The sequence below is a fragment of the Mus musculus genome, chromosome 8, assembly GCF_000001635.26.
Source record: "Mus musculus strain C57BL/6J chromosome 8, GRCm38.p6 C57BL/6J".
Taxonomy (NCBI): domain Eukaryota; kingdom Metazoa; phylum Chordata; class Mammalia; order Rodentia; family Muridae; genus Mus; species Mus musculus.
The window spans coordinates 3384266-3398057 of record NC_000074.6 but is presented as its reverse complement, the minus strand read 5'-3'; the positions used below and the strand labels follow the sequence as shown (position 1 = coordinate 3398057).

The 13792-nt window shown below is 48.2% G+C and overlaps 1 protein-coding gene across 8 annotated transcripts in view; it reads right to left on the bottom strand.

Moving 5' to 3' along the window:
- Positions 1 to 13792, bottom strand: part of Arhgef18 (rho/rac guanine nucleotide exchange factor (GEF) 18) — a 103264-nt gene that overhangs the window by 58544 nt on the left and 30928 nt on the right. For 5 of the 8 annotated variants that reach the window (XM_030243210.1, XM_030243212.1, NM_001370668.1 and 2 more), the window contains 6 exons: positions 13050 to 13161; positions 11641 to 11698; positions 11092 to 11136; positions 10347 to 10424; positions 9955 to 10057; positions 9640 to 9781 (listed from right to left, as the gene is read on the bottom strand). In XM_030243210.1, the coding sequence (XP_030099070.1) occupies positions 9640 to 9781; positions 9955 to 10057; positions 10347 to 10424; positions 11092 to 11136; positions 11641 to 11698; positions 13050 to 13161 (538 nt within the window). Of the gene's footprint in view, positions 1 to 4955; positions 5118 to 9639; positions 9782 to 9954; positions 10058 to 10346; positions 10425 to 11091; positions 11137 to 11640; positions 11699 to 13049; positions 13162 to 13792 lie in introns of those variants that run through there. The other 3 variants (XM_006508682.3, NM_133962.4, XM_017312501.2) reach the window with 3 other exon arrangements.

Sequence of the window (13792 nt, the reverse complement as noted above, 5' to 3'; positions counted from 1 at the left end):
TACCATGTAGATTGCACCCCCATGCCTCTGCCTCAACCCTCGCCACATTGGACCTGCTTTGTAGCTTTCTTCTGTGGGGCACTATCTTAAGGGACTTTACCCCAGTGCACTGGGATTCACTCTTTAGCCCAGGCTGATCCTGAGCTCAACCATGTTTCTTTAGCATTCTTAGGCTTATTATCCCTTGACCTTCTGGCTTACTCAGTTTCAAACTCTTCCTTAAAATTCTGTCCCAGGGCCAGCGAGATGTCTCAATGGGTAAAGGCGCTTGCTGCCAAGATTGCTGACCTGAGTTTGGTCCTTGGAACTCACACAGTAGAAAGAAAGAACTTCCTGCTGGCTGTCTCTGACTTCCACATACACACTGGGGCGGTGCATGTGTGGACTCAAGAAATAAATACATGTAATTAAAATTTGTTTTTGGCAGTTCATCCCATGGGCCTGGGGGGATCTCTCAGTGGGTAAAGCAAGCATTGAGGACCTGAGTTTAACTCTAGAATTCACTTAAAAAGTCTGGGTGTGGTGGCACATGTGTGTGGCACTTCCCTGATACTGGGGAGGCTAAGACTGGGGAATTTCCTGGACTGCGCTAGCCAGCCAAACTAGGCTACCTCATGAGTTCCAGACCAGTGTCAAAAAAACAAGGCAGGACTGGGAAGAGGGCTCAGAGGATGAAGTGTAGGATGGGCAAGTATGATGATCTGAGTTCAGATCCCAAAGTCAAGTCAAGCCCAGTAGTGCGCATCTATAACCCTGGCATTCCTCCGGTGAGGTGGGAGGTGAACAACAGGAACCCTGAGTATCCCAACAGCTTCAGTTGACTGCTGCAGCCAAAGAGCGGCCATACTTCAAAAGAAGTGAGGACTGATAATCCAGGCTATCTTCTGACCCTGATACACATGTGCATGCGTGTGCATGTTCACACGTGCACACATACCCACTTCTAGCTCCTTTCCTCCCAACAGTCCTCAACTCACGGTTGCCATGAATTTTACATTTTACATACTTGTGTCCATGCATGTGCCACAGCATGCGTGTGGAAGTCAGAGGACAACACGTAAGAGTTGGCTCTTTCTTCTCTCTGGAGTCCCGGAACAAAGACTCAGGTCATCAGTCTTGGCAGTGAGCTCCTTTATCCAATGAGCCATCTTACAGACCCAGTTGCCAGTTTTAAAATGTTTTTATCACACCAAAAGGAAGCCTACCACCTTACTTAGTTATCAGTCTCCAATCACTGACAAGGATGTGATCCCATTGGAAATCAAGGACCACCTCCAAAAGTACTTGTATATGGTGTGTGCACACCTGTGTGTGTGTGCAGGCACTTGTGCCCATGAGTGTGGGAGCTGGAGGAGGATGGTGTGTATCCTACTCTGACACTTTCTTATTCCCTTAAGTCAGAGTCTCTTACTAAACCTGGGCTTCACCTGGAGCCACGAAGCCCAGGTCCTATCTCCATCTCCCCCACAGCACTGGGATTAAGAGGTATGTGTGTACATAGTGTGTTTGTCTGATACAGAGTTTCATATGGAGCCCTTGTAGGCCTTGAATTCACCATACAGACCCAGCTGGCCTAGAACTCAAGCGAAGCACGGACACTCCTGGCTTCTGTTTGTTTGTTTCTTTCTTTCTTTCTATTTTTAAATATAAGGGCTAGTGCCGGTACCTGCACGCAGGTTCTCATGCTTACACAAGTACCCATACTCATCCAGCCATTCCTGCAGCCCTGCCATACATGTCTATAGAGCTCTGTATTCCTTTCTCTGGGTTAGACACTTAATCCTAGGTTTAACCTCAGGACTGTCAGAATCAGTTTTTCCAAAGCTAGCTGCACCATTCTAAATGTCTAGCAGAAGTATAGAAGGATCTCCACCTTCCAGCCTCCCATCTGCCCCTCTCCTTTCTCCTCTGGCTAGAAGGATAGAACACACAGCCTATACTTGCCAGGCAACCACTGCAGAACAGAGCCATGCCCACAAGTCCCTGTCCTTCCCAAAATTCAGTTAACAGTTCCATGGATTGCATAATGAAGATCACAGTGATCCAGTAACTACCATACCCACCCCTGTAAGCAACACACACCCTTACTGCAGATACCCAACAAGGCTCAATGGTTTTGCTCTACATCTGCCCACTGATACAAAAGTCACTGAGCAGTATAGTTTTAAGGTAATTTTATGGCATATGACTTGTATCCCAATGAAACTGTCACATTAAAAGAGTAACAGAAGTGAATGTTTGAGCCTAACCAAGCTGACATATTGAAAATGCAACCATTACAGTATTTCTTAAATGTGTAACTAGAACACTTATTTTTTTCAAGATATGATGCAAGTCAGTGTATTTGCTATCAGTACATTGGGGTTTTGTTTGTTTGTTTGTTTGTTTTTCAGACTGGTCTCATGTAGCCCAGGATTGCCTCAAACTCGCTAGCACCAAGGAAGGAAGCACTTGGAACTCCTGTTCGTCTAAGCCTCCACCACTTGTGCTACCACCACACCCTGGCTTACAGAGAGCTGGGGCTTTGTGCACTCAGGAAAGCCACCAAAGGAGCCACATTCTAACAGAGCCTAACTACCTTTTAAACTTAATTGAAGGGATGGCTCTTTTTGCTCACAAAAGCAGAGAAAACAGCTGAATTCAGTTTACTCCCAACTTGATTTGAATGAGAAAGAAACAGATCCCAGGAGAGACAGATGGCAGCAGGAACTGACCAGCACCGTGCTCTCAGGGAGGACGTTGTTTTAAAGTTTTCCTCCCTCAGCTAGCTAGCTGCATTCCTCCTTTAAAAATAAATTCCTCCAGTCCCTCCAGAGCTACCCCCTGAACTGTCTTGCACCTGGCGAGGGAGTTTTTCACAAGGTAGCCATCTCCCCTTCCCGTTCAGCAGGGAAAGTGTTTGCTTTAACAAGACAGAAAGAAACAAGAGGGGTGGGTCTTCGACAGGATTTGGGGCTTTAAAGAATTTAAAGCAGCTGGAGGTGAAAATTGCTGAAAAGTCACATAGGGAGTTGAAAGAAATGGAAACATGACCCAGGACGGGAGAAATGAAGGAGACCTCTACAAGATCAGAACTATGTTAAATCAGAACTATGTTAATCTCGCAGTAGATAAACACAGGGAGACTCAGCTGCTTACCACAGCCAGGGTGCCTGGGGTGGTAAGCAGTGCAAGTGGCCAAATTGCTCCTGTGTGACAAGAATGCAAATTACACCCAGCTATGCAACAAAGTTGCCGTGGGCCACTCCAACAGAGAAAGTCTGGGCATTCACCAAGGAACTTACAAGAGAAATCACAGAACCTCTGGATCTCCCTAACCCGTGACATTGAAAAAGGGGCCCAGCCCTTGAGAAGTGGAGGGGGGAGGGGGATTCAAGGCCAGCCTGGGACGGGGTTAAGACTCGAGCTGTGCCCGTTTGCCAAAGGTGGAAAGACAGAATCACAATGTTGCCATCTGACCTCCAGAAAATAATAATAAATAATTGAAATAAGGGATAGGGGAGTGGCTTGGTGGAGAGTTTTCCTAGTATGTGCAAGGAACTAGGTTCAAGGCTCAACATAATAAAAATAAAACAACTGATATAAAACACAATATATTACAAAGATTATTATTATTTTTTAAAGAAGCCACTGTCCCTCCCCTCCAGATGAGCTTGGGGACCAACAGGAGTGACAAACAGGACAAGTCTAAATCCTGACCCAACAAGGAAGACATCCAACTGTCTGTCCTAGACTCACACCACCTACAGTCTAGGCTTCGGGGTCAGAGATGGCTCAGTGGACAAAAACACATGCAGTACAAGCCTGGCGAGCTAAGTTCGAATCCCAGAACTCATGTTCAGGGAGAAAAACAATCTACTCTACAAAGCTGTCCTCTGGCTTCAGGCACCCACTCACACACACACAACACTCACACACAGCAATCCTCTGGGTCTGGAAGCAGGTCCATATCCACAGGTTATGTAACACTGAGCACCGACCATATGCCAGACATTCCACTACATCCCTTTCACGTGTTACCTCACTGAACCCACATCAAGTTCTTATTCTCATTTTGACAAGGAAGAGACTGAGGCTTGGTGATGTTACATGGCTCATATGATAGAACTGGGACCAGAAGCTCAGGTCTGATGTGACACTCAAGATTTCTCTCCTCACAGTTCAAAGGCTAACCATTCCATCCATACACCTGCAAAACAAAACAAAACAACAAAACCCCCAAACAAAAAACCCAAACCCAAGCCCTTCAATCTTCAAATCGCCCATACTCGTCACGCTCCCAGCAAGAAATGGAAAGGGGCCTTGAACGTCAGCTCCAGGTCCCAATGCCCCGAGCAAAGACGGAGGGTGAAAAACTTCAAGAAACTTTCCCTCGCTTGGCCAGTCGTTTCTTTCACCGAGCTACAGGCGGTAATTCTTTAAAAGAAGATAAAGAGAGGACAACAACAAAACGCTCAGTTTGCCTGGGAGCAATCAAAGTTGTACCGCACGGGTTTAATTCTTCGCCTAGAAGAAATCCAGAAAGCAAAAAAACGAAAACACCCAGTTTGCACGGTGTTGCACCCAAACGCTCGCAGGCAACGATGTCAAGATTTCCAGAGGGCCTAAAGTGGTGCAAGAGATTGCTGTGAGGGACACTCCACCCTTGCCCCTGGCCCTGGTGTCCCCAAGCCAGGGACAAAAATCTGCATGCAGTTGTGTGGCTTTTCTCTCTCCTTTCCAAGAAAAGTGGCTACAGCGTCCACGGCGCAGGGACAGGGTGACTGGGTATGGTCTGCATCACTGCACCCCCACATTCTCCACTTGGAGCCCCACTTGTATGGAAGAGGTCACCTGTATCGGAGGCGTGCTCAGCCCTGCGGCACCATGGGGGAGGGGGTGTTGTATACCAGGTAGTTTCCAAAGAGTCCGCGACCCCGGCCCCTGCGCCACGAAAATCGCCGTGGCTCCCTCACCTCCGCGGGGTCCCTCACAGGCCGCTCTCCGCCCTGCTGGCTCCCGGGTCGCTCTCGCAGTCTCCGCCCGGCCTCCTAGGAGCCGGAAGCGGTATGCAGTGCGAGACCAAGCTGCGCATGAGTAGGCCGTCCCCAGAGGGGCGGGGCCCGGAAGGGGGCAGAGCCTCGGCAATAGGTAGTTCCTCCAAGCACCTGGGACTTTAGAACTTTGCACTTGGCGGAGCCTGTCCTTATATCAACTTCAGCCCTCCACATGCATATGCACATAGGTATACACACTCATACACACGTGTGCCCGCACACATACTGGCGCGTATACACACACCACATGCACAAACACATAGGAAAAACGGGAAAAGAACAGAAAGCAAAACTGTCACAACAAAAATCCTCAAAGCTGGTAGACAGGGTATGAGAAGCACAACGGATTTCTCAGACCACCTACTGCTAGCTTTTGAGCCTCAGTCTTGTCCCTTGATTTAGGGGTATCTTTTTGTTCTCTAATAAACTGTCTCTATTCTAACACACATTCGCATACCAGACACTCCCACTTAGGAAGCATCCGATATCTGCAAACAAGCTGCTGAACACTGAGAAACATATCAAAGACCCTATTGGAGGTGAGATAGCAGTGAAACCTCTCAGTGGGCTAAAGTGCTTGCCACCAGCCTCAGCTGATAACAGGAACCCACATCTTGTAAGGAGAGAATGATTACCACAAAGTTGTTCTTTGACCTACACACACACATATGCTTGAGGAGGCCCAGAGAAGGAATTCGATTCCTTGAAACTGGAGTTAAGGATGATTATGAACCACTCACTATGTGGGTGCTGGGAACCTATCATGGATTCTCTACAAGAGCAGCAAGTGCTTTTGACCACTTAGCTTTCTCTTGCCCAAGATAACTTCTAGCTTGGCAAAGGGGCACACACATGTAGTCCTAGGTATTTAAATGGCCAAAGCAGAAGAATCACATAAGCCCAGGAGTTTGGAAACAGCCTTTGTGATATATCAAGGCTTTACTTTTTAAAAAGCAATATAAAACAAAGCAATCCCTTCCTCAAAGAATAACAAAAAACTAAGAAAGAGAAATACATAAACTTTTTGGAGGGCTGAGATGTTTAAGAGTGTTTGTCTGTTGTTTGAGAAGCCTTGGGTTTCCACCCTCAACCCATATGAAAAACCATTCGTGGTGATGGAGATCAACAATCCCACTTCTAGGTAGGTGGGAGCTGGAGAAGCAGAAGCTTAAAGCATCCCTGGCTACGTGGTCAATTTGAGGGCAGCCTGGGTTACCTGAGACTCTGTCTCCAAAAACAAACAACAAACAAACAAAACTAAAATCCTTGGGGCAGCAAGATGGCTCAGTGAGTAAAGGTGCTTGCTGCCAGTGTGTACCTCTAAGGAGCCCTCCAGAAAAGAACTCCAGCTTAGCAGACAATGCTACAATCCACTCAGCCCTACCATGGTTACCTGAATGCTACAAGCAGGCAATACATACAATAAGAAAGGCTAAAGATACAGCTCAGTTTGGGGAGTGCTCGTCTAGCATTCGTGAAGCTCTGGCCTCCAGCCCCAGCACCGCATAAACTGGCTGTAATGATACATGACTATAATTCCAGAAGGACTGGAAGTCCCACTCATTTTTGACTACATGGCAAGTTTGAAATTTGGGGGCAGCCTGGGCTATATGAGACTGTTTTATGAAAGAAAGAATGAAAAAAAGAAAAAAGAAAGAAAGGAAGAGAAAGAGAAAGAAAGATGGGAGGTCAAGGGGTAGAGGGAAAAGAGGAGGAGAAGAGGAGAGGAGAGAAGAAAAAGGAGAAAGAAATCATGACACCACACCTACTCAAAAGTGAAGACAACCGCCAGGCAGTGGTGGCACAGGCCTTTAATCCCAGCACTTGGGAGGCAGAGGCAGGCAGATTTCTGAGTTTGAGACCGGCCTGGTTGATGAGCAAGTTTTAGGACAGCCAGGGCTACACAGAGAAACCCTGTCTCAAAAGAAGACATTCTATCTCAAAAGTAAAAATCAGGCTGGAGGTGTGTCTCAGTAGTAGAGCACCCGCCTAGAATCCCCCAATGAGGGACTGGGGTGTAGCTCAGCTGTGGAATACTGGCCTAATGTGTCATGTCTCTTGTGTCCAGTCACCATTACAATAAACAGCAGTAGCCACAGGCAGACTGTCCTATAGTCCCTGAATGAGTAAAATGACACTATGACAAAAAAGGGGTGGGGACAGGGTGATGAAGAAAAGCCGGTCTTTCAGGTGTCTGGGAGGCACTAGGTCTGTTGTTCTTACACACCCTAGGGCCTGCTGGTAGTCTTAGATAACCAGGTCTCACCTTGGGCCATCCTGCACCAACAAAAGACATTTGACAATGTTTGGAGACATTTTGTCACGACTTTAGACTAGGCAGGTGCTATTAGTGCCTAGTGGGTCAAGGTCATTCTAGGGGGATGATTAGCCTCAAAGGCCAACAGTGCTGATGTCCTGCAGTTGAACCTTGAACTTGCCTGAGTCTTGCTTGTAAATACTCTGTAGTTTGACCTTTTGCTACTAATGTTTACATGCATGGACACATGTGCACATTCACACAGACACAGAGACACACACAGAGATACACAAAGACACACACACACAGACACACACACAGACACACAGACACACACACACACACACAGACACACACACACACACACACGATAGGATCTCATGTATCCAAGCTTGAATTTACTATCTAACCTGTTATTAGACGCGTTCTCACGCCCGGCCAGGAAGAACACCACAGACCAGAATCTTCTGCGGCAAAACTTTATTGCTTACATCTTCAGGAGCAAGAGTGTAAGAAGCAAGAGAGCGAGAAAACGAAACCCCGTCCCTATTAAGGAGAATTATCCTTCGCCTAGGACGTGTCACTCCCTGATTGGCTGCAGCCCATCGGCCGAGTTGACGTCACGGGGAAGGCAGAGCACATGGAGTGGAGAACCACCCTCGGCACATGCGCAGATTATTTGTTTACCACTTAGAACACAGCTGTCAGCGCCATCTTGTAACGGCGAATGTGGGCGCGGCTCCCAACACTAACCTACTATGGTATTAAGCTTCTGATCCTCCTGCCTCCACATCCTGAATTCTGGGAACACAGGCATGCACCACCTGTGCTGAAGGCGGAGCCCAGAGCTTTCTGCATGCTAGACAAATGCTCTGCCAGCTGAACTACATCTTAAAAGATACAACATACATGTCTTTTAAGGAGCAACTACCATACATACCACCTTCTCTTTAATTCTCCTCAAAATTGGGCTTGATTTCAAAAGGGTAAGTTCTAAATCCCAGGGACAATCAGAGTTCTCTCTCTCTCCAGGGATTCCAGTAACCTAGGTCTATTTGCCAAGCACAGACTTATGCCAGCCCAGCCTTGCCTAGCAGTTTTGGACAGCTCCAGGAGGGAGGAAACTCTGTGCTATGAGTTGAACTGTCTCCTCTCAACTAATATATTATAGCCCCATCCCTTCTCTTATTGCAGAATAAGCCCATGGGCCAGTAAAGTACTAATAACCTGAATTCTATCCCGGAACCCACATAGTGAGAGAAGAGAACTGACCTCCATGTACACACACACACACACACACATCTACACAGGAAATAAAAATAAATAAGATGCAACTGAAATAAAGATTAAGATCTTGTTTGGAAATTTTTCCTTGCACATTTACTTCATCTTAACTCACAATGAGCTTCATAATGGTCTAGATTGAGCCCTTACTCCAAAGTGACGATGGGTCCTTAAAGGGAAGGAGATTGGAGACTGGCATGGTGACACATCAGAAAAAGTACTTTCCCTGAAAGCATGAGGATCCAAGTTCAACCCCCCAGAACCCACATAAAAATAATAAACAATAAATTGAGCATGAGGGCACACAGTGCACAAGTCCGAGGTAGGAGGATTTGCTGAGTCAGCAAACCCCAGATTCTCCGAAGACCTTGTCTCAAAATATCATGTGGAGAGTGATAGAGGCAGGTACCCAGAATTAATCCCTAGCCTCCACATGCACGAGGACATGTGTGCATGTATGTACATGGATTCACCTGGACACAAATCACACATTAAACCATGATGGAAAGGCATACGAGGAAAGACTGCCAAGCTTGTTCTTTGGTGTTCATACACGAGCACCTTTAAGTGCACACGTGAATAAGCACACATACAGTGGAAGGAAAAAGAGACAAGAGAGTTTGGAACTCCAGTGTGCACACAAGAACATTGTAGGATGATGCTGTCACGAGGTTGGAGAGCTACCAGAATGTGCAAGAAGGGTGTGGAGAAACCCGACACCTGTAGATAACATGACCTTGGCCAGCCAGGTCCCAGTGCTACAACAAAACACATTTCTGAGATTTTAACCAGGAAACACATGCTATTTTGTCACCACATCTGATAAATACTCTGCCTGAGTCCAGATCCTACTGGATTTTTACAAAGGCCAAAGCTGAGACAGAGAGCTTAATCACCATCTTCAGTGCCCAACGGGTCCCTCTGGCCCTTTCCAGGTTGCTATTTACACTTGCTCACATTGGAGAGGGTGAAATGGAGCCAGGAGGTACCAGAGAATGGAGGGACATTATGAAGAAAAAAGGCTGACACTCCATTGGATGGATGGATGGGGCTGGGACTCACCTGAGTTCAGCAAAGGTTCGCCACACAGAGGACAGCTGGAGTGGCCCGAGAAGGTTCCTCGCATCAGCTGGTGCCCATTGACACACTCCCGCTTCCCTGGAAGATCCTGAGTCTTATCTTTTAGATGTGCTGGACTCTTCCCCTGCACGAGAAAATGATGGGTCTTAGGATATCTCCTGCAGAGGCTAGTCTTTTTACGCCCTCCACCTCTGTTTATCTAGTCCTGGCTTGGATCCCAGGGTTCCCAAGTCAAGGGTACATTACGGAGCATGGAAAGGAAGTGCGAGTCCCCAAGTTCCAGTTCAGCCCCCTCACCTTCTCCTTCTGCCTCGTGACCCTGCTGCGGAGGGAGCTCAGGCTGCGCTTCACTCTGGTGCTCTTGCCGGGCTTCTCAATCTTGCACGCACCATCCTCGCTCCTGGACAGTGAGGAAAGCTTCAGGTACCTTCTGAGGCAACTCTGGAAGGTGCCCCAGGAATATGTTGCCCCCTAATGTGATCCCATCTTTGGTTCCCAGCTCCCTGTCTCTTCTTCCCTAGGGTTTTCTTTTTCCTCTCCTTTCACTTTCCATCCCCTTACTCTGCAGCCCAGGCAGCCCTTGAACCTGTGATTATCATGTCTCAGCCTTTGCTCTCTAGGTGAAGTCAGCTCTTAGGAGACTTGGCATAAAGGCTCTACTATAGCCACCTCTGGCAATGTGTGCTTACTCAGACAGGAACTCAAACCAGGTGAGGTTGGAGTGGGCTCCTCCAGGGCTGGTGGACATGCGAGCTCGCTGACGGGCCCTGTAGGGGCAGAGTGGGACGGACATGTAGGTATGCAGGCAACTCAACTCGTATCCTTCACTTCTGCATCCCCAGAGCTTTAGAGGTGCATCACAGGGGCTCCTGTCTGAGGGCCCACCACTGACTGTGGACTTACATCCAGGGGCACTACAGCAGCTTTCCAGCAGAGGGCAGCAGTACTGAGCCTTGGACAAACCACTTGAGCACGTGGGAAAGTTCTCTAACAGATCTCAGGAATCAGAGACCTTCTCTTTGTCTCATTCTCCATAGGGTTTCCTTGCTTCATCTCTCCATCCTCCCCCTCAGCACCATTTCCTTCCTCATTTTTTCCTTTTTCTTCTTCTTCCCCTCCCTCTACCACCTTCATTGTATTCTTAACTCCTGCCTCCTTCTCTTCTTCCTACCTCCCCTCCCCTCTTTGGCAGAGTTTCACTACACAGCCCAAGTTAGTCTTAAACTCACAGTCTTCTTGCTTTGTCAGTCTCCTAACGCTGAGGTGATGTGCATGTATCATCACAGCCATAAGCCCCCTTCTTCCTCCTACCAGATCCTGTAACTGTGTGCTCCCCTACAGATGCCGACACCTGTCCCTTGTGTACACACCACATATCTCCCTTACCTGTCCCACGTTTGTCCTCTCCTTCATGCCTGCTCCCTTCTCACTTACCCATGATACTGCCTCAGCTCCTGAAGCACCTGTTGTACTATCAACCTAGGAAGAGATGGGATATACACACACACGAACCACGATTACTTGGCCAGGCCCAAGGTCCCATGTACACTCTTAACTGGGTGCCCTGAAGATTCTGGGGTGTCTTTCCTTTAGGCAAAGGTTGTTTGAGAGAGAGGCCCCATTATGTGAGTCTAAGTAAGATTAAGCTACATAAAAAACACCCCCCCCCTTTTTTTGGAACAAGTTCTCATGTATTTTAGGCCAACCTCCTACTCACAGTTAGCTGAGGATGACCTTGAACTCACTCTTCCCAATCTTCCTACCTCTACCCACCGAGTGGTGGGATGACAGGTAGATATTACCACATGCCTGGCTTATGTAGTCATAGGGTATCTATCAGATGAGCCCCAGCCCCAGCTATGGTTGCTTACAAACAGCACTGTTGCATCCCCTGGCCCCAGTGGTGGGTGGTCCCAGCTTCTTCCCACCTCCCCCTAGCAGGATCCCTGGGGCACTCCTGTCTGTTCTGGGACAGACACTCACACATGTTCTGGCTCCACATGGTCCTTTTCCAAACACTCCAGCACCGGGGGTTCAAGGCCTAGGGGACACAGGAATGAGGAAGGATCCAGCTCTACACCTGCCTACCTCCAGCCTACGAGTATAACACTAGCAATCTCTCAGGGCAGAGAGTCGGGAAGCTTTGGACCAGGGACTGCATCATCATCATAGTGTGCCTGGGCAAACATGGAGGCTGTCCCAGGAACACTCAGGAGCTGTTCACTGTGCCTTCTTACTGAGGGAAGCCAAGGAGGCTCAGACCCGTTCAAAATAGCAGGTTGGATTTGTATGATGACTGCTTGAGTGAGAATACAGAAGTGTGGCCTTTGGTAGAGATTCAGAGACCAAGAGGGAAATAAAGAGAGAGCCAGAACAGGGGAGGGAAGGAGAAAGAGGAAAAGGGGAGTGGGAGGGAGGTTGAAGATGGCTCAGTAAGTAGAGGTGCTTGCTCCCAAGGATGCTGCTGCAAGTTCAATTCCCTGGATCCACACAGTGAAAGGAGAACCAGCTCCTGTCCTCTGACCTCCAATGTGTGTTATGATATGTGCATGCCCCTCCCAACACGCCATCACACACATATGTTGGGGTTTGGTTCTAATGATTTGAATTAATCTGGCCCACAAAATCGGGAATCTGGGTGTCCAAACACCGAAGGTCTGTGTCTTCAACTGGTTTTTGATCCATCATTAAAGAGCCGGCCAATAGCTAGGCAGGTTGACTGAGGCGGGACCTTTAGATTTGCACTGGCTAGGGACTGGGAGAGAGGAACGAGGGAGACGACCAGATTAAGAGTTGCAGAAGGAAAATCATCCGAAATAGGTGAGAAGGAATGTGGCCCCCAGAAGGGCTGCCCAGCAGGAGCCAGGGCAACAAAGATAGAATATAGAATTAGAGGGTGTTAAACTAAGAGTACCAGAAGGAGTGTGTGTGTGTGTGTGTGTGTGCGCGTGTCTTTCTTTCATTTTTGAATTCAGATAGGTCTTGGGCGGGTGTTTATGTGCAACCCATAGGGAGTACAAAGCAGTGTAGCTAAAATTACCGCTACACACATTAATTACAATTATAAACAATTTTAAAGGAGTGAAGGAGAAAGGCAAGGGGGAGGGAGGGAAGAAAGGGAGGAGGGAGAGGGGAGGAAGAAAATGAGGTACAGGGAAGAAAGAAGGGGGAAGGAGTAGAAGAGCTAGAGGCATTCCAGAGAGGAGTAGATGGCAGACATTGGAGGTGGTACCTCTTTCTGGACCTAAGTATTGCCAACCTCCTGCCTAAGTGACCCTGTCTTCTGCCATCAGCTCCTGTCTTCCCTGTGGCCCTGCTGGGGCTCCACCCATGGAGATTTCCCCTGCCTCAGCCACTTGGTATGCCAGAAAGACTTTCCCAGGCTGGGCTACCTTGTACAGGTGATGTGCACACATCTGAGTCTGAAGCCAGTTCCATACAGCTGATCTCACAGGACACAGGCACTGACTTGGATCTTAGCCTTTTCTCAGGGCTGCTACATTCCTGTTGGGGGAACAGGATTTGAAGCCTGGGCTACAGACTGCCCTTGTGTATCCCAGGTACACACAGCCAGTGTCACACCTCCTCCCCCAGTTCCAGACTCCAGCTACACCAGGGGCTTCCTCTACTCAGTCACAGACTGTAACCCTCTCCCAGAACTCCTAGTTACACTTGAGGCTGTGGGACTCAAATCCATTGGTCATGTTCAGGGATCACAGGTCATAGTCCCAAAGCATGCATTCCCCAGGTATCAGCTGCTCTCACAAGTCTGAAACACACTCTCCATGGTTGAGACCCCAACCTGTTTTCCTCTCACTGTAAGTTCTACCTTAGGTAGGGCTCATCTCTGCCTGGTTGGGGCTTCAGGACAGGCTCCCTTTCGCCTAAGCCCACTGGTAACATTTATGGCTAGGATTCGTCTCTCTCCGCCTCTGTCTCTGGTGTGGTGTGTGTATGTATACACCTGTGTGTGCTTTCATGTAGAGACCAGAAGACAACTGTGGGAATTGTTCCTCAAAGCACAACCTATTAGTTTTGTTTTGGTGACGACTCCTCACTGACCTAGGCTTGTAAAATAATCTAGGGTGATCAGCCAGTGAGTTCCAGGGATCCTCCATTCCTCTGCCTCCCCAGA